Source organism: Zonotrichia albicollis, chromosome 5, assembly GCF_047830755.1.
Source record: "Zonotrichia albicollis isolate bZonAlb1 chromosome 5, bZonAlb1.hap1, whole genome shotgun sequence".
NCBI lineage: Eukaryota > Metazoa > Chordata > Aves > Passeriformes > Passerellidae > Zonotrichia > Zonotrichia albicollis.
In genome coordinates this window covers 58,636,126-58,657,465 of record NC_133823.1, presented here as the reverse complement: position 1 = coordinate 58,657,465, position 21,340 = coordinate 58,636,126, and the positions used below count along the sequence as shown (strand labels likewise).

The window sequence follows — 21,340 nt, the reverse complement described above, 5'->3', positions numbered from 1 at the left end:
TTGAAAATATGTGGTTTGTATATAATAAACTGTTTATAATGTGGGACTTTTGGAAATACAGAATATGGATTAGATGACAGGAAAACGGTACTAAGTGAAAGGAGTATATTTTTTGAAAAGAGGAAGTCTTCAGTCTTAATTGTGCTGCTGTGTAATACCTCAGAGCAGTAAAGGGCTAGTGTCAGTGTGAGACAATAACTGTTTAGGTTTGTTAGACACAGAGGTAGTTACTAATGGCTAAGTACACGTGGATAGGTACATACCTTCATTATGGAGATACAAAGAAGTGACCAGTTAATACTGTGTTTAGATTAGCGCTTAGAATTTTTGACAGGGAGTAGAATAAATGGTGAGTCCATGCTTTGCTGTGTTCTGATGCCGTAAAAGCCTCTGAACTCTTACTTTTGGGAGATCTTTATGTACTGCAGTACTAAGATGCTGACGTTCCTTTGGGGTTTGTGGGAATGTCTTCATTCTTTGTACCTCTGCCCACTCATGGAAGGTAGAGAGCAGCTGGCATGGCCCAGCCTGGGTTGGTATGTTCTGGATCACTTTGGTCAGTTTTGTCTGATCACCCCCTCCCTTTTTGGATCAGGGCTTGTGACACAGAATTGGTTTGTGACATGTAACTTGCATCCTGCACTGCTACATGGTGCATACTGAAAACTGCTCATTATTTGCCATAAGAAATGCAGTGTAAAGCAAAAATGCTGACATTAGCTTTCACCATTTGGTTTCATTTGAAAAGATACCATAGCAGAAGTCAAAAGGCAAAAGTTTTCCTACCATCTAGTCCAGGTACAATTATTAATTTGTAATCAGATTGCTCTAGTTCATTGCTGATAATGTATAGCAATAAAAAGCCATAGCACACCATAACAGTAGAAAGCAGAGAGTTATATTGTAAAGTACACAAATTTATTCACTTACTGTAGTTCATGAAGATTAGACATTTATCTTGGTTATAGAACAGCTGAGGGTTTTAATAATCAACATATTTTACTATTAGAAGTATAATCTTACTCTGGTAGTTTGTTGACCTTTCAAAATTATTTAACTTACGCTGGTAGTTTATTGACCTAAATTTATTTAACCTTATGACTATGTATGTGACATTAGATTTATGTGAAGCAGAGGGAAAAATGGTCAGCCTAGTTCGTTTTTCTACCAGTACCTCTGACACTGGTAGCTTTGTTTTGGGGTATGTATGCTTCCTGAAACTGTTCCTAGAATTCAGCATTGGTTCCCAGTAATACAAGTGTCTCATATTTTTAAGCTTCAAACAGGCAGCTTTAAAACCAGAATGAAACCATTATGAGAGCATTTGCCCCTCTCCTCTTTTCCTTTCACAAATGACAAGCTTGGGCTGCCTCTTAATTGGAACTGATGTGTTTGAGATAAGTGGTTGGCATCAAGGAGATCCAAGCTTCCACTATCAAGGGATTAAACTAAATATGGTAACGGCAGTAAAATAACATTCCTGTAGATAACAAGACTAGTTCTGCTGATTGTAGGTGTTTGATCTTGCAGTTTCAACTCGAATATAGTGGTTTCTCAGGAACACTGAATGTATGTTGGACAGATGATAAAATAATTTCATTTGTGTACATCTCAGCTCTGAGTGGTTCTTCCAGCTGTGAAAGCTATGCAGTAGTTTTGTTGTATAGAAAAATAAAACATAGCACAAATTAATGCTGATAATAAATATTTCTTGTGGCTTTAAACATGTGTTATTTTGGGTTGGTCTTATTCCTTTAGCTAAAGTAGCCCTCTTGCCTTCCATTTGAATTCAGTGTTTATTTTGAGCCTATTCCATTAATGTTCCCAGCCTCATTGCTTCCAGCAGCATAAACAATAAACACTTGGAGCATCAGCTCTTACCAGGCTCCATCGAGTGGAGGGTACTGGTGGATGTATTTCCTGAATGCTTTGTCTATTAAATATTCAGCTGTGCAGTCAAACCACTTCTTTTATTAGTAACCAGTTTTAACCTCAAAAATATCAACCTTTTCAGCTTTATGAAGATGCTAGTGTTTGCTTTGAAGACTCACAGACTTAATTTGACCTTTCAAACCTTAGGATGGTATCTTTGAGGTTATTTCATTTTGCATGTTGAATAACAAGTAACTGATAAGCCTTTACTGTGACAGGGATAGTATAATTCTTTTAAAGAAATAAATGCCCTTTGAACTCTTCCTGAAAGGCTTACAATTTGTACAGAAAGGTTTACAATTTGTGCAGCAGCAGCAGCAGCAGGTTTGAAGCAATGTGAGTCACAACATGTTTATCTAAGCAGCTGTCCAAGAGGGCATTGACAGCTTTGTTCCAATGTGTTACTGGTTATACAATAAAATGGAAGTAAACTCAAATTACTGCTACTTCTACATACTTCAAACACGTAATTTGATTAAGAGCGGAAGTCAAATACAAGAGTTGGCAAGAATTTAAAATTCCAGTCTTGATGTTCACAATATGTACCCTGTTTGTTGAAAACTGACATTTAATATTCTGTAAATTTATGGACAATGAGCAGTTTCTCCTTGTAAGCAAGCCAGTGTTAAAGTGTTTTTGCTCTCAAGGTCCTTGCTGGACTTGCTGCTATGTAAATCCAAACACTATTCAAATGCCTGTTCTCTACATTCTCAAGCATTGTCAAATACAAAGTTGAACAGTAGTGTGGTGGTTCTGCAGCCTACAGAAATCCTGCTTGTTTCTGAGGAGACTTATGGAAGAAAAAATGAATAGGAAAATCCCCCTTTGGGATCTCATTCATAATCACATTTGTTCTTCACAAAATAATTGCCTCTAATGGATATTATTTTTGCAAGTAATGTTTAAGCTTCCAAATGTTTGTAGTGTAATGGCTTGATATGAAACTAAAGTTTAGATCTCTCATTAGGTACAGTGAGGTCTCAGAAATTAATTTGCTTTTATTTTTAGCAAACTAATTTGTTCATAAAAACAACTCTATAAATTCTGAGTTTTCTAGACTCAAAGTAGAACTTCCTAAATGAGGAACAAAGTCAACAGCAAATCTTTGTTCTTATTACTTAGAAAACTTCAACATTAAAAAACCTGCTTTAAAAAAAACAGTTTATTGTTTCCCTTGATTTTGGCCAATATGTAAAGGAAAGGACATGGGCATACAAGCCGCAAAACCATTTCTGGTACAAATGCATTCCTAGGTTTTCTCCTAACAAGGTTTGTTTTTCTTAATTGGCTCAAATGTGATGTCACTGAAGAAATCGAAACTTAATGTTCTGTCAAAACCCTTTGAAACATCTATCAATTATTTCTGAGGCTTTGCTGCCTCTTTGTGGTATTTCTTGTGTAAAAATGGAATTCTTTATTGATCAAAGATTTTCTTGGGTTTGTGCAAAAGACAGTTAAATGCAATTTCCCCAAGTTCTACTATGTGTGGCTGGGAGTCTGTTTTCCTCCCCTCTCCACGTTCCTTCCCATGTGACACAGCATGTAGTCCAAAGGAGTAGCTAAATATTGTTTGAGTCTGTAAAACAGTTTGTGCTGTGAAGGCGCTACTGCTGTATCAGTGAACTTTGAATAATGTGCTGAATTAGGTGTAGCCTAATTTGGTGTAGCCTTCTGCCTCCTGTAGCACTGAGGAGATCTCCTCACACCTTTCACTACATCCATCCTTAGACAACATCTTTACTGTGACCAATCAAATAATGCTGAGCCCACTCCTTTTTCATCACTCAGTACTTTGCTAATGAGCCAAATGTGCCCAGAAGCTGGCAGAATAGCTGGGGGGTGGTTCTCAGATGTAAAGATACTTGCACTAGAGGCAGGGACTCATGACAAGCTAACCATCTTGATTCCTGCTAATTTGGGTTATTCTAGGGTTCTCCCCCCAGCTCTGATTAGTTACTTCATAACTATAATCATGCAAACATAATCACAGGAATGTTATTTTGGGGAAATTATAATCTGATAGGGCTTTAGCAATTTATTTACATTGTTAATTGGTGATGAGGCTATAAAAGTTATGAACTACCTCATAAGTTCATGCCTGCTGACATTTGAATGGCATGTATTCACTGGTTGTTATTTATAATTTTGGGGGTATTGAACTGATGGAGATTACTCATGTTGAAAAGCTGCTGGAAGGCCTGAACTAGGAATTAAATTATCATAGTGGCTTCATTTTGTTAACAGTCTCATTGAAAATATCTTGCTTGCAGGACAATCAAACTCATCAGTGTTCTGCTCTTCCACTTCAGTAGACAAAGTTTTAATCAGTGGCACACTTGATCTTGCAAAATTCAGGGAAAATAATTTCCTGCATTTTTGAGATGAGCAAAATTCATGTAATCTAGCTTTAAAACTCCTGTTACTTTTTTCTTTTTTTTTTTTTGAATAATCAGCTTTACTTCATTCAGTTGCCTTTTTCATGTAACTTCAATTATCATGATGACCCAATGCTTAGATGGAATTAGCTCATGGATGAAGAGCAAGCAACTGAATCAGAGCTCAGGCAAAGTGAATAATAGAGTGATGGTGAGATCAAAACATTTTGAGAAATGCACCGTTTTCTTGGCAGTGGAGCATTTTCAATTGGTCTTTGCATTTAGATGGCTTTAGAGAAACTTGTTACTCATTTTTGATGGTCTTATGTAGCAGAACTGAAAAAAAGTAGTTTTTTACTGTCCTTTTTTTCCTTGGAGCTGCTGTCCTATCTTAGCAATCATCTAGCTTCAATTATTTTTTAGCTTTTGGATGAAGCACAACAGTTTATGCAATCTTCACCATCTAGCAAACTTTAAAAAATGAGTTGCATTCCAGGCCTTGATTTTCTTCTTCACAAGTTAAGGCCTGAACTCAGCTCTGGGATTGGAAACCAGGAGTACCAAAGCCAGTGCCAGTGACTTTGGTGTGTAACTGAACTTTCTGAAATAAGGGTATCACTTCTCTTGTGCAATAACCACAAGTATCTCTGTAATGGTATTGTGTAGCTGAAGTTTGGGAGTGGTGTCCATGGATACTTTAGAAAAGCTGTATTTTGAATAATCTTGAGCTGTTATCCTAATATTGGAAACTCTGCACCCATGGCCCTTGTGGCTGAGGCTGCTGGATCCAATGTACAGAAGCTGTTCTGGGAACTCCAGGTCTCACAGACAGCTTGGAACTGGGCTGTGCAGGCCATGTTAAGGTGAAAAAAGCTATTTGGATTTTACCTAGAATGCTGTAAAAAGCTAGTGGAAAAAAAGAACACTGAAAAGATATTTTAGAGGTGACCACGGTTGCTGTGTTCTCATCCACTTGCAGTTTGAGTCTCAATTATGTCTAATCTTACATTTCTGTATTACAGACACAAGTTATCTTTAAAGTTAAATAGACACCTAAACACTCTGAAATCTCCACTTATTTCAGCTTTAAGTAGGCTTTTACTCCTCTGGGGCTAATTGCTTGTATAAACATTGTCTAACAATGTTGCTTGACTTTTCCAAGGGTCTGGTACTTACACTGTTGATCTCCTCAAATATTAAAAAGATGTAATACCTAGCTCCAGAGGTGTTCAAAAAGCCAAATAAAGTGATTTGTTGGAAGGTGCTAAGGAAGCTTTAAGGTATTAGCCTAATAGAAAACCTATCAGTGGACTTCTAAAGCCTTTCCTCTTCAATTTTTATGGACTGTCTTAATTGACTTTTTATGAACTTATGAATAGGCTATGAAGAAAGTAGTTTCTTTTTTTCCCTTTTTCTTTTACCTGCAAATAAGATAAATGGACAGCTTCTAACTTTATTTCAGAATATCTGATATTATAGACTTCCCCTCTGAGAAGAGATTTTCAACTAAGGAAGTCAGGTAAAGTTAACACAGCTGCTAACACAGCAGTGACAGCAGTGAATAAAATAATAATACTCAAAAACATATTGAGGTGTTGGTGATCACAAGCTTTAAAAACATGGGGAACAGAGCAGTCAGTTTGGATTGCTACACTGATTACTGGAGGGACACTGAGTTACCTAAACAAAATGTACAGCCATGGAGTTACAGTGGCTACAGCTGAGTTGAACCCTGATTACTTGGGATTGTTCTAATAATCTGTCTTCTTACATGGAATATATAAATTGCACAGGAATGGCTTTTCTATCTCGAATTCTCCATATGCTTCTCAAACCAAAAGACCTCTAGAAGCCTCCCTTGCTCTTTAAGAAATTTCTAAAGAGATCACTCCACATAAAGAAAAGGAAGAATCTCTGGCTTTTGCCTGTAACAATGAGATACCAGTTTCCTCTTTGGGAGGTCTCTGGCACTTGGTGATACAAGATCTATTGATCTACTTGGCAAGACAAGATCTATTTCTTGTCTCAAACAGTTCTTGGCCCAGTGTGGTCTCACTGTGTTTCATGGTCTAACCCCAGCCAGCAACAAAGGCCCACACAGCCACTTGCTCCTTCCCACCTCCAGTGGGATGGGGGAGAGAATCATAAAAGTGAGAAAACTCATGTGCTAAGATACAGACAGTTTAATAGAGAAAGCAAAAGCCATGTGTACAGACCAAGCAAAACAAGGAGTTAATTCACCCCTTCCCACGGGCAGGCAGGTGTCCAGCCATCCCCAGGAGAGCAGGGCTCCATCACACAGAAGGGTGACTTGGGAAGACAAACACCATCACTCAAAACATCTCCTCTTTTTTCTTCCCCCAGCTGTGTGTGCTGAGCATGCTGCCCCAGGGTGTGGAATATGCCCTTGGTCAGTTGGGGTCAGCTGTGCTGGCTGTGTCCCCCCAGCTCACTGTGCACCCCCAGCCTCCTCACTGGTGGGGTGGGATGAAGAGCAGAAGGGAAACCTTGATGCCATGTCAGCCCTGCTCAGCAATAACAAAAACATCCCTGTGTTATCAACACTTTTCAGCACAAATCCAAAATACAGCCCCACACCAGCTACTGCAAAGAAAATTAACTGTATCCCAGCCAAACCCAACACAGTGCATCAGCCTCTTGCTGTCTGGGAGAAGGCAAGACCAGTCTAATTTAAAAGTTTCATCCTGATTCTCTTTTTTTATCCGCAAAATCTGTTTTGGGAATAAATTCAACCCTTCTCCTACTCCTCCAAGAAAAGTTTCTATCTTATTAGTCTTTGAAAATCTTTAAGGTGAAAACATGGAAGCAAAGAGCAAAGCAAATAAAATTCTAGATTGTATTTAATAAGATGCTTTTCTAGTGCTTTGACAGTCTTTATCTAGTACTCTGGTGCATTGTAACTGCACAGTATTATGCATCTCTGAAAATATTTGAGTGATTTTTCTCAGTTCCATCTGCCCCATGCCTTTTTTTCCCCCCAGCACCAATGGAATGTTAATGGTTATCCTGAGATCACTTTTGTTATTCAAACATTTAATGGCTTTTGCTATTGCCTCCACCCCTCACCAATCCATTTCCCCAAATTCTTTACAAGCGTTTATCTCCACTTTACTTCTTCCTGTCTACAGAATTGAATACACTTTTAGCATCTTTACCATGGACCTGTTAGTGCACTGGGATGGGAAAATAGACAAGAGCTAATTGTGGATTTTATTATGTTTGGTTACACGTTTCTAGTAACAGAAGTAGCATACAGTTCTTTTACTTCACCACCATCACGGTGACCATGATGTTAGTGAGCTAACTCACACAACAGACAAAGAGATTATTGGCCATTTCAGGAATGGCTGCTTGACAGAAAACACCACAAATGCTCTGCAGGAGCAACACTTAAGGCTGTCAGTTTTCAGGTGTGGTTTTGCTGCCAGCAGAAGGGCACTTGAAGAGATTGGGGGATAGTTCGCAGCTACCAGCAAAGACTACAACAGGATCTCCACTGGTAACTGATCTCTGTGCAATTAAGCTTAAACTCCTACCAGTGATGGTCCCCCAGAGGAACTCTCTGAAATTCAAATGGAGAGATTTTGAGCTAGACCAAATGGTTATCAGCAGGGTGAGGAACAATGTTTGAAGGAAAAAGATAGTCAGAATAGAATGCACTAAGACTTAAGATGAAATATGCAAAGTGAAACTGCTTAAAATTTTAGAAGTGAGATGCTCTGAACACTGACCCCTCAGACAATGGGAAATTCAAGAATGATGGTGAAGTGACAAGGAATTTTATGCCTTAATTGTTGCTGTCTGAAAAGCTGAAATAAATTCTTAAGCCATGTGAGTTTTGTGGGTCACTGATGAGCAGCCTAAACAGGATGAAGTCCCTGAAAGCAAATACTGGAGCAATCTGAGAAACAAGTTGTGAGCATAGGGAACACCTTGTTTCTGATCTGCTATCTACATTTTGTTACTGGGACCCTTCATGCTGTACTTGTAACTGGTTTAGGGCAGGATGAAAGGGTCTTTGACCTCATTTGGGACAGAGCTGGCTGTCACAAGTCTTCCTCTGGACTATGAATTCTTGGCTAGCTTTTTTTTGGACAAAGTCAACTCATGTGAAAAAGGTGAGTTTCTACTATGCTCAAGTGTGTTTCACAGGATTCCATACTTACCATACTCATGTCACAGTTGTTTCCTCAACAAATGGAATGACCAAAGGATTCCATGGGTGTTACTAAATGGTGTTTTCTTCCTAGGAGTGTCAGGTGAGGGGAAGTGCGGACTTTCAGTGGACTTTTGATCAGTTGTGCCACAAAAATGTGTCTAGTCTTTTCTACTGATGGCTCTGGGCTGTTATGACTTCTGGGTGATGCTCACCAAACTCCCCTCTCTCCCAGCTAAGCTTTGGAAGCAACACAGTATTTTTTAGAAGTTAAAACCATATCTTTTTATATGAAACAAAACAGTTATTCTGAAAATATTATTTGCTTTATATTCACAATTGGCTGAGTTTTGTGATATCAGTGTTAGCTGATGAGGACAGTGTTCCCCTTGTTAGAGGTACTTGCTCGAGGTACTGGGTCTCCAAGCAGGATAAGGCATACTCAAGGAACGAAGTCAATCTATTTCCGCTAATTTCCTGGAAAACACTTTAAGATCATGATATTTTGCATGACTTCGCCGTGCCCGATGAGCAATTTAGCGACGGCTTACGGGCTGTCAGTGTTGTCCTTCCTTAGAAGGGTCTCCCGTGCCCCGGGGCTGAGGCAAACACCCCCGAAAGGAGCAATCGGCCGAAATCCCACCTGCCAGAACGGCTCTGGAGAAGTTTCCCGTCGGTTTTTCGCCCCCTCCTTCTCGGTCGCCAGCGGCCGGGCTGCGGCGCCGGTGTCGAGCCCGTGCCCTCACGGCTGCGGACGGAGCCACAACTTTGGCGGCGCGGGGCTGCGCGCACGACACAGCTCGGCTCGGCACGGCTCAGCCTGGCTCGGCGCCGCTCGGCGGGGCCGGGCGCGGGGCGGGGCGGGGAGGCCGGGCCGCGGCCGGGAGGGCGGGCCCGCCCGCGGCGGCGCTGCCCCGGCGCGGCGGGGAGGACGCGCGTCGCCACTTGCCCGCTCCTTCCCCGCCGCGGTGCGGCCGCAGGTTCCGCAGGCGCCCCCTCGTTGCCGTGCGCAGGGGCCGCGCTGGCGAGCGGGGCCGGGCGGGGATGGCGAGGGCGCCCGGCGCTGGTGATCCGGTGCCGGGCTCTGTAGCGCGGCCCGTCCCCGGCGGCGGCGGCGGCGGCGGCGGAGTGAGCGCGCGCACGTGACCGGCCCCGGCCCCTCGGTGCCGCCGCGAACGGCCGCGCTCACACGCTCCGACACACGCGGTACCCGCGCCTCCATCCCTCCGCCCAGCCAGCCAGCCATCCATCCATCCAGCCGGCCGGCCAGCCCCGCTCCCCCGCACGCACCGCGCCGGCCGCCGCCTGCGCGAAGCTGTCGGCACCACTCCGCGGGGGCAGCGCCGGCGGCGGCAGCGACCGCGCAAGAGGCAAGAGTTTGCGAGGGCTGCTCGTGCCTTCCCGAAGAGGTTTTGCGCCCGGAGGATGGCTGGCTGCGGGCTGTCGGAAGACGCTTGCTTCTCCTCCTTCTTTTACAACTACACCTCCTCCTGGGAGACCTCCTACAACCAGGTAAGAGGTGGCCGGTGCTGCGCGCTCGCCGCCGCTGCGCCCGCCCGGCTCCTCGGGGGAAAACGAAGGTGCTGCCAGTGTGTGCAGGAAGGGTCTGGAAGTGTTTCTGTTCAGCATGTGTGTTGCAGGTGGGAGGGTTAAATAAGCCGAAGAAAGAAATGCGAGAAAAGATCCTCTTCCCGTGTGCCTTTCAGTCCCCTTGCCTCTGCCCCCTCCCTCCCGTGAGGAAGAGGAGCGTGAGGAGGACTCAGGAACGAGAGCCGTAGCCCGCGGAGGGCTGTGTGTTGCCCTGGAGCAACTCGGGGCTCAGCCGGGCAACTCGATCGGAGTGCCCCGAGCCTGCCCTCGGCTGCACGGAGGGACCGCGCCGAGGCGGCCGGGCGAGTTTGCCGGGCGGGGGGAGCAGGGTGCGAGTGACAGGCTGCGTGCGAGAGGGACCCCCCGCACCCGCTTCCTCCTCCCGCAGAAATGGCTGCAGATGCATCCAGATCCGCAATTTCGGATCCTGCCTAGGTGGAAATAGTTCGGCTCACCCATCTCTCTCTGTGATTCACCCCCGATCCCCCCTTCACGCACTTAACTTTGATGACTGTGCAATGCGGAGCGCGCAGCCGGGTAGCGCCGGCCGGCTCCGTCCCTCCCGCCCGCGCCGGGGCTCGGGCAGCGGGGGGCGGCTGGCGAGGCGGTGGGGGAGAGCGGGGAAACCAGAAATCGCGCCTCAGAGGTAGAGAGCTATTCTGGGAGCCTCCGAAGCGCCTTTAATTAAATAACTGTTGTAGTCTGCTGCCCCCGCTGCTTGTCTGGTGAAAGTCTACAGGCAACTGTCATTTATAAACTACACCGGTGTGTGTGCGTGCGTGCGTGGGGAAGGGGTTTTCTGGCGCTGGCGTGACAAGAAAAGTTGGGCAGCGGATGGAAGCGGGCGCGGAGCGGGCGAGAGGCACCCCGGGCTGTGCGGGCGGTGGTGCCCGCGGGGGGACCAGGGGGTCACCTCCCCGCTTCCCCTGCGGGGGACGGAGCCGGCGAGCTCAGGGGAAAACGTGCAGCCCTATGACCCCAATTTCCAGGCGACTGAGACCCCCAAGCTGTCAGTGAACAGTCTGAGGTTACACCTCACGGCGAGGCAGGGAGACGCCGTGCGCACTTCCCTGCTCCAGGAGTTGCGAGCGCCGAGCGCCGAGGAGCGGGGCCGCCCTTGGGCAGCGGCCGGCCGGGGAGCCCGGGCGCGGTGGGGCTCGAAGCCCTGGCAGCCTGCTCGTCCGAGGCAGCCGAATCAATACAGACGTATCGCTGTGTCCCGGTGCGAGCGGACCCCGCCGGGCCCATCGCGGCAGCGCCCGCTCCGTGCCTGGGCAGCCGCCGGCCGGGCGTGCCGCCCCGGCCGGGAGAGCCTTCCCGGCGGGGAGCAAGTCAGGCTGGCGTGCGCCGGGGAGAGGGGGCTCCTGTGTGGACTAGACACACATCAGGCATAGAGCCGGCGCTGAAACGCCGTCTCCGGGCGCACCGGAGCCGCTCTGGCTCGGCGCAGCCACCCGGAGCCCCCGGGCAGCCCCGCGGCCGGCGGGGACAGCAGCGGCGCTTGGCCGGTCCGTGCGGGGCCCGGAGGGCGCGGCCGCAGCCGGCGCTCGCAAGCGCGGCGGGGCTGCCCGGACTCCGGGCCCGGCGCTCGGCGGGGCCGGGGCCGCCTCGGCCGGAGTTGGCGCCGGGCTCGGCGCTCTCAGGGGCTCGGGGTGGCCGCGGCTCCCGAGCCCGCTCGGGCGTGGGCTCCTCTGAACGTACCGAGGGCGCACACCGGCGCCCGTGCGCCTGTGTGAGCACAGAACGCGCGTTACTGCCCTGCTAAATGCGAGCCCATGCAAGTCACTGGGATTTAAGAAGGGCTCATGCCTGGTATAAAAGGCAGGCAGTTACAGGGAAGACTCCTTTGAAACCATCAGAGGGGGGAAATGCTTAGGAACGCAGACAATAAAATCAGGTTTAAACCAGCTCCTTTATCTAAAGTTAGTTTCATTCTGTAGCGAAACAGTTCGGTGAAAGAATGTCATTGTGAAATGATAGGTTCCCTTACATCCCCTTTCAGGAGAGCAAGCCGTATCACAATGGAAGCAGGAAGAATTGCTGGCAAATCCAGAGTTGATCTGTTCTAAATACCAGTGTTGAACTGTATCTCAGGGAAAACGCGGGAGATAATTCAGAATGCAGAAGGTCTATTTATAGCAGGACTATATAAACTGTAGGATATATACACAAAGTTGAATTAAATATGCATGATTAGGAAAGGTGTTTCGAAGGAGAAGGTGTAATCATTACATGGCATTACAACGGACGAACAGATGAGCCTGCAAGAGCTTCCAGGGTGAAGATGAGAGGAATTTTTAAGACACATATTCTTTTCTGGTGCTCAAGGCTCCTTTCTATTTTCATCTATTGCGTATTACGTTACCATTTATATCAGTCAAATTCATCAGCTGAGGATTAGCGGTAGATGTTAGTCTGAATATGAAATCAAAATGAATATGGGATTTTGCTGCAAATACATTTTCCTTACAAGTTTTAGCACTTAAAAAGGCAGACTTGGCTCAGACTTGACTGTCAGCCATATTCGTGTTTGTTTGTTTTTACCTGAATTGAGTTAAAAAAAAAAAAAAAAGCTTTCAAACCTTCTTGCTAAATTTAGCAACATAGCCGAAATAGAATTTGTTTTGTTTTAAACAAAACAGCAAACAGAAAAACTTTTTAAAAAAGTGCTGATATGAGAGGAGGGGTTGACTACTGGAAAAATAGCTTTTTATTCCAAATCAATATGATGCACTCCAACATCTTATACGAGGTAAAAGGATCCCTTGTATAATATCAATAGCGGCTCAGCCATAGCTTTCTCAGAGCATCTTTTCCTGGCATCTCAAGGCTGTAATGAGAGTACAAGTAATCAAAATACAACTCAACAATGGAACCAGTCAGGTTAAACAGAACAGTGACTTCTAGAAGCTTAATATACTGTCTGGCAGCTGTGAGAAGGGAGCTATGATGTTTGCTTTATAATTCAGGGAGTTTGAGAGATGTGTTTCAACCTTTATATTTTGGTGCATTATTGCAGTTTGTTTTTAAGCACAAGCTTATATGCATGATTTGTTGGTAATATTCTTGGAAGGAGCTTTTCCATTGCATATTAAATTTCAAAGTGCATCGCAAAAATGCTTGTAATGGAGAAATCATGTCTAGAAACTTTATGAAGTCTGTTTTGAATCAATTTCTTAGATAGTCTTCCAGAATATAGGGCTCCATATTAGTTACAAATAAGACTTCACATTATTGAGGATAACTTCAAAAAGACTGAGTGTTCTCCTGAAGCTTGTTGTCTTTTTTTATAGTTACTGTGGTACAGGGACTTAACCATTATGCTAAATTCCAGAGCAGTCAAACTTGTAGACTTAAATCCTGAGAACTTTGAACTGTGGTTGCATAAACTTACCTATATTGTCTTGCCAGTGTGTATAAAAATGAGATGAAGGAATATCCATCAGATTTCCTGTTGATTTATTCTGTATTCTTCATTTTTAGACTGTCAATTCTGGTTCTTTATTTTTGCCAGAACCTTCCTGAATGTGTCTTCTGGAAATTTTCTTTACATCTTTTTCTTAATTAGTAGTCATGAGTAAATAACAGCTATTTCTAAGTGCTGCAAGAGGTAGTCAGCCTTGCAAGAGCAGTAATATTTCTCAGTATAACCTGTCTATGCTGAACTAGCAGCATTATTTGTATTAATAATTTTTCATTCTCCAGTTAAGGATTGGATACGTTGTTGTGTTACTAATCTATGTGGTTGGGAAGTGCTTGAAAATAATTTGAAATGTAGTTTTTGTGAATGAAATTCTATGACTAACACATAAATCTGGATACTTATTTTAATTTGACGTCAAAATCCTTGCAGTATGAAAGTAAAAGGAGGAGTGTGCCGCCGGATTGATGCCATTATTTCAGAGATTTTTCCCTGCAACTCTCAGCCGTGGACTTAGTAACTGGCACCATTTTCTTTGTCCTGTGTTTTCAAACATAGCAGTGCACTGTACAGCATACTTGGGCAAAATGTATTCTGTGGGAATTAGTAAGTCAGTGAAAGATGAGGCTAAGAGCCAGCCTTGTGGGTTGCCTCTTTGTCTTTACATGAGCAGGGACAGAAGTGCCCTGGTGTAGCTTTGTGCCGGTATTTTTGGGGAGCTGAACTGAGTGTAGTATATTGCTTTAATGAATTTTTACTCTAAGTAAAATTCTTTTACTTAGAGTATGACCAGTGGCCACCTCTCAGGGGCAATCGACCAAAACAGACCTTTTGACTTATTTTTGTTTCCATATCTTCTGTTTGGTTTTTTTTCTTTAATGTTATTTGAGTAGTAGAACACAAAATCTATGCAGGTTTGGCAATGTGCTAGATTAATTTGTGTTAATGCCCTGCACGTGTATAGCATATGCTGGGTATGTCTGTGTATGAGAGATACCAATCTGTACAAGATTGGACAGTGCACTTTATGGTTTTTGAAGATGTTTTTCTTAAATGGAAAAAGACTCAGTCAATAGTTGTACATTATTTGATGGTGAAAACCAATGGAATAATACCATCATTCAACTGAAGTTACATTTTAACAGAGCCTGTAACATCTGTGCAAATTAAAAGATGGCTGTCAAAACTAAACTAGTTAAGAAAAAAATGCAATCCTGGTTTAATATTAGCAGAAAATACTGTGTAATTTTAAAAAAGACCGAATCCTGGATTTGAAGTTTTCCTGACTTCAAGGGGTGTTCGTGCACAAAGCTGAAAAAGTAGCAGTAGAAATGAAAGTGAAACTGAAGACACCTGTTTTCTTGACATCCCAGCAAATGATAAATGATAGGATAATGAGAAAGATGTAGTTTATTAAAAACAGGTAACAGGTAAAACAGGACTTTATTAAAAATGTTGTTAAACATGATTCCCTTTCTTGCAGTGATTAATGCCTAAATTGCTCCTTCCACACGGTAGCTTTGAAAAGTGTATTCTGATGGCAGGTTCATCTCACAAAAAAAGCACGGTTTAAACTCAGAATGAACCATTTCCTCATGCCCCAGAGAACAGCAACCGAATAGTTACACAGTAGAGCACAATAGCACAACTTTAAAGCTCATGCAGAAAATGGGCAAGATATTATTGTTGTATCTAATTTTAGAGGAAAAATTCATGTGCAGATTGTGAGTTACAGTTATGGCTGCGATGAACTAATGCTGTTCAGTGCTTTATACATGAGACAGGATTTTCAAAAATACAGTTTTGTTCAGGAGAGAATGTCAGTAGTTCTAGCAATGTGTTCTGAACGAAGAGGGCAGGGAGTTCTTAGCTGGTCAAATGTTCATGTGGTCTAAGCAGAAATGTAAAAGTGCAGGGTTTGCATTGGAATGAGAATGGGGTCATCCACCCTTTGTACTCATCATCAGGGAAGCAGAACCTTCTTCCAGAGAGACCATAGGAAATCAATGTGTACACTTTGCTAGTGTAGAGATAAATGGGTACTGCAGAAGGGTATTAAATATAAAAGGGCAGCAGTAAAATGATTTACTACATGAAGAAGTGGAACTTTCTTTTGGTCACCTAAAAGGCAATTTTCATTTTTTGATAACATAATTATATTTTTTTAATACTAATAACAGAAAAGGCTGGCAAATCAGCTAGTTTACATGGATTTGAGCTATACAATATAAGCTAGGAAAGCCTTGAAAACAAATAGCAGCTTATTTACAAACATTTACATGTTTTTTAACATATTATCTGGCACTTATAATTTAGATTTTAATGATCTGATCTGACTCACGAAAAGTTAATGGGTTTTTGAATGTTTTTTCCTGAGGCGGTGTGGATGCTTGTGATCCAGTTTGTCTCGCCATGACCAGAAGGTATCACTGAGGGATACCAGCACAACGGATGCACAGAGGAGAGAACCTGACGTACATTTAGGTGTGGAGGCTTAATGAAATGTGGAAGAGCAGGTGCACAGTCCTAATGTGTCGGTGGTTTTTTAATTTCCTATGATGTGTCTGTCTGCTGTGTGAGCAAAACTCCTTGTACATTTAAAACTTATAGGGCTGTAAAACTGCTAAAAAGGACAGAAGCCAAATAATTCTACAGTATTTTTTGTTTAGGCTCTGTGTTCTCTACAAGTGGCAATTAAGATTCTCCTTCTGCTACATCACTGTGTGTTACTGTCTTCTCTCTAAAGGTAAAATTAAGGTGAAGACTGATTAATAGGAGAGCGACCCTTGCTCTGGGTATAGCACTTGTGACACTGGTGCTAATTTTGGAAGGAGAAATTGGGTATTTGCGGTTCCACGTGAACTCACTGTGACCCAAAATGATGAGAGGTGTGTACGCTAGCACTTTTCCTGAGGGCAGGAGCGTGCTGTGCTCATCCCAACGCTGCTGTGCTCTGGTTAGTGTCGTAGGCTGGTCTCATTGCTATTGATCAGAATCCCTTCTGGATAAAGCTGGACTGAGAGGTGTGTTCCAGGAGTACCCCAAGCACATTTGAACTACAAATTTATATTCAGCTAAGGAGGTGAGATCAGATCTAGGGCGGAGTTAAATAATCAAACCGTACCTTGAAGTGTGTGGTGCAGAGCATGGAGCGAGGACATCGGGTCCTCCACCAGCTCCCTGACTCTTCCAGTTTTGCAGTTCTACAGTGCTTGCTTGTGCAGACAGTCCTTGCATCCAGCTGAGTTTGTCTAGCAGAGAGTGCCTGCAAACCCATATTTGGGAGGCTGGTTGGAGGCTTGTGGATAGAACAGGTCACCTGGCATGCACCCTTATGCTGCAATCATAAGGCCATTATTCCTCCCCTTGAAAAGGGGCAGTTTGTGCTGGCATGAAGAGGAAAGGTTCATTTCATCACTTGTAATATAACAGGAGTGAATAAGAGGCACTGGTACTTTGGCTTGCTAAAGCTCTCCACATTTTTAACCCATTTTATTATTTGCAAGAGCAATTTAGTTCCTAATGTTAACAATGAGTGATTATGATTCTGTACTTCCGTTTACAGCACAAATTAGCATTTTGTTTTCCATTACAGCTTTTGAATGAGGAATTTAATGTATAATTTGCTGCAAATAGATGTTATCATCTCTTTGGATGTGAACAACCACATAAACTTGAGCAAATGATAAAAATGGAATCAATTACTTCTCAAATGGAAGTAGTTTACAAACCTTCACAAACAAAATGGCAATAGTTGGTAGTTATTGTAACAAATAATTAGTTTTTTTTAAACAACGTTTATTGAATTCTATTGACAATTTACTAATTGCTTATAGAACATTTAATCATCCCCCTCACAAAATACATGCCAGAAAATATATGGATTTTTTAAACTCTAGATTCCTTCTGTTGTCCTTGTATGAAGCTTTTCTCATACTTTTATGGTTATATTCACCTATTCAAATGTTCCAGAAGGGTAGCACCGAACCACAAATCATGCTGCTGCTGCTGCTGCTGATTAGAGAGTTTCACAATACTCTGGAATTAGTAGATTAGGATTGAAATTGTGGAGGAGGGAAGAATTAAGAGTAAGTTTTGTAGGCTGTATGCAAAGCCTGCTGAAGGTGATGTAAATTTTTCTACCACTTTTGACCTCATGATCTATGTTCTGGTTATTAGAAGGATAAAGAAGAGAAGAGACATTATTGCAGTTGCTAGAATGAGTGAATGCTGTCAGTCGCTACTGTAGGGGGAGGTAATATCTTGAACTTTAATGAGTTTCCTAGTGTGAATTTCACAAAGAAAGTTTTCCACTGTCAGTTGCTGTGAGCTGTTTCTGTGTTATACAGAGTTATTAATGCCTGGAAAAACACCAATCCACAGACAAAATCAGTGTGAGAAAGAGTCCAGAATCACACTCAGTCTCTTCCCATTGCAGAGACTTTCCTCATGTCACTAAAGGACGGAATCCAGGCATCATTTTCAACCCCTTCCTTTCAAAGAGGCTATTTCTAAATTCTGATGATTTTCTACATACTGGCTTGCATATTTGTTTATTTCTGATCCCCTAAAGCTCTGACGCTAAAGTCACCACCTACATGATTTTCTGTCACTGTGAATTAATCAGCCTTTTTCTCACAGTAACCCCAATGTATCCATCCATTCTGTATACAGTATAAGCCCTGGTTGTACATAGTGTCTCGATTGCCCCTACCTACTCTCCTGCCCTTATGTAAAAATACAAATTGAAGTCCATATTTTGTTTCATTTAGTACTTTAGACTTTACACCTCTTGTCATTTTAAAGCCTTTGCATAATTTAGTTTTTCCCTGTTTACCATTAATACCACCTCTTTTTGTTTATTACTGATGCTGGATTTGGTGCTTGCTGGGTTGATTCCCTGAACAAACACTTTTTGCTATCTCATGCTTCCCCTTTTCTCTTATTGCAGTCATGAGCCCATTGAGGAGGATCATGTAGGCTTTCATCTACCTGGTGTCTTGGAAGCCATTGTTGTCTAATTATTACAAATGTACAATCTCATTTTGCGCTTGGAAAACTGTGGAACAAACTGACTAAAACCCCATTCCTCACTCTGCTGCATTTCACTCTATTCATCTGTTGCTTGTTTCTTTAGGTTGGTGTCTGCTGCCATACTTGTACATCTGATCTACAGACTGCCATATCAGTCTGTAGATCAGATAAACAATAGCTTTTTATTGTTCTAATAATTAAAAAAAGACTAATGATGTATTTTCTAATTTGCTTCACTCTACCAAACATTGAAGTAATTAAGGGGAAAAAAAGAATGGGAATAGTATAGCTTGCAATTCAGGGTCCTGTAGTCAGCCTTTTAGCCTTCTTTTGAAACCATGATTGTTTGAAGCTGATTGTTTAAGATGGAGATTTTTCCTAATTTTATTTTTGAGGCAGCTGTTGTAAACATTCACTTGCCTTCTCATTTTGACTATAAGTCTGTTTATTTGTTTGGCCCTTTTTTTTGTCTTTCAGAGCAAACTGACTTGGGCTAGAGCAGGTCAATGTTGTGATACTTTGTGTTTGCAGTGAACTTTTTTGAAGCTTAGAGTGTGTGTCTGATATAATGACTCCTGAAGAGTTGATGGACTTCATTTTAGGAATGTGTGCATGGCTTCATGAAACATATCCACAGTTGTCATAGGCTCCCTGGACTGAGCAACTCACAATGTCAGAGCTTTATTTGGATTGTAAAACTCACAAACTCACTCTAACGAGATAATTTACTTCAACCATTTCCTTTCTTCTTCTGTCTCTTTTATAAATTATATTTTCTGAGTTAAACAGCACATTGTGAATTGAAATATCTGCTAAACTTTGACTTGTCAGTCATGATACTTGTTATTGTATCTGCCTACATGTCTCAGTTTGCTTAGGCCTTGATCCAGCAGATCACTTAATTGCTCAACAGTAAACCCTTGGAAGTCAAGGGAATGCCTACAGGTTAGAAATGGATGTGTGTGTATTGGATTTGGGCCTTCAACAGCTGTAGCTTGAGGACAGAGGACTTTGCTTCCATCTTGTTTGTCAAGAACTTGCCATGCTTTGAACACATTACAAGTATTGATGGTAATTGTGGTGAGGGGAGCAAGAAAGCAGTGAGGAGATCAAGGAGACCTGGTCATGGTAAAGGAAACCTGCCAATTCTCCTGTGGCAGTTCATTTTCTCTCTTTTTACAATGGTTTTACAAATAAAAGATGATTACTCTTCTCCAAACTAAAAGGCTCTGTGATTAAATGCATAGGTTGTGCTCTAAAATGCAAAATTACTACAGAAAGCCTTCTGTGAAATATATTTGAGAGTGGGAAACTCCAGGTTTAAAGAAAAGGGAAAAAAAGATGGGTGTAAACATGTAATGGTAAAAAAAAATAAATTAAGTAAGACATGCACACACTGAAACAACGACAAAATGAACTACTGACCAAATAAATTAGCAAAACAAAAGTAAGGTTGCACTCCCAGCTTTTTTTTTATTTTCATCCAAAAGACTGTTAATTGCTGGAGGATTAAAATAATTCATATTCAAGGATAGAAAGTGATAACAATATGCAGAGCTTGGATGCTCCAGCTATACAAGAGGCAGTGAAAGGAATACTTTTCTCTCTGTGTGATGTCAAAGCCAAAAGAGGGGGGAAAAAAAAGGAGGGGGTTGTGGCTCTTTGATGTCACTTACAGAATAAGAATAATGCCATAAAAGAAATAGCATAATCTTTTTCTATTTATCTAAGTCCTTTTTTTTCCTAAAGAGTTAGGGCAGCATTGTTAATTGATTTTTCTGACGCTCATAATAACAGCTGTATTAAAAATAATTTAAAAGAAATTTTTTTCTAGGAGCTGAGCCCTGCAGAATCTGTTGTAGAAAAGTGGGTAGAGAGTGGATTATGATACATCACTGTTCTCACATAATTATAATCTGCTTGATTGGTAAAATGCATGTTGTGCTTTTGCATTGTCCATTTTCAACCAGTGGTGTCTTTCCAATAAGATTTGCTGGTTTAATAGTAATAGCATCAGGAAGTCTGATGCCCTTTCAGAATAAATAAAGGTTGTCCTCACAGCTGCTCAGATTGTGCTGGCAGAGTAGCCATCTTTGCTGGAGTGTCAGTTTTTGGCTAGAATATTTTAACACGCTGAGGCTTTTTTCTGGTTACCAGTGGTTGAATCATGTCCAACTGTGAAAACAGATGTGTGGCTTTTTTTGGAAGTAAAGTTAATTAGGGGTCATTTATGAATTGGGTTTTTTTTTAAATGAATACTTTATTTTTTAATTTATTTACTGTGTGGTTAGAGGATACCTTAAGAAAACAAATTGGGTCTTTTTATAAACATGAACTTGGACAGATCCAAACAAACAACATTATAAAAAAATTTTGGGTATATGCACAATAAAAAGAACCTTTCAATTGCACATTAGCTTTTAAAACAATGTTAAAAATGAAAAGAAGAAATACTTACTCTATACAATGAGACAAAAATGGAAAATAAAAATGGCTGGTTTATTTTGGTGCATATTGTGTAATAATATTGCTGTCTTCCCATTTTGTAAGGATGCCCACAGTCTTTTCAAATCTGTATGGGCCAACCTTTGACACATATCTCAGTAAATTTTTTGTTTTCTTCATCTTTGATTTTCATCTCTGAAAGGGATTCTTTAGGTGAAAACTGAAAAATATTTGCCATGTTTCAGATACTACTTTCCCTTTTGTGTTTATTATAGTCATTTGTACCTTTAACATCGATGTCTGTCTATTTTTAAGTCTGCTGGTAGACAACCCAGTTTTGTGGAAAAGAGAGCTTTTCATGTGAAG

General features: G+C 42.2%; 1 protein-coding gene across 1 annotated transcript in view; it reads left to right on the top strand.

Annotated features, from left to right (window-relative positions):
* Positions 1-9,374: 9,374 nt before the first annotated feature.
* PPARGC1A (PPARG coactivator 1 alpha) overlaps positions 9,375-21,340 on the top strand; it is a 365,154-nt gene continuing 353,188 nt past the window's right edge. The window contains exon 1 of the mRNA XM_026792132.2: positions 9,375-9,996. Within this exon, the coding sequence (XP_026647933.2) occupies positions 9,910-9,996 (87 nt within the window). The 5' untranslated portion in view covers positions 9,375-9,909. The remainder of the gene's footprint in view (positions 9,997-21,340) is intronic.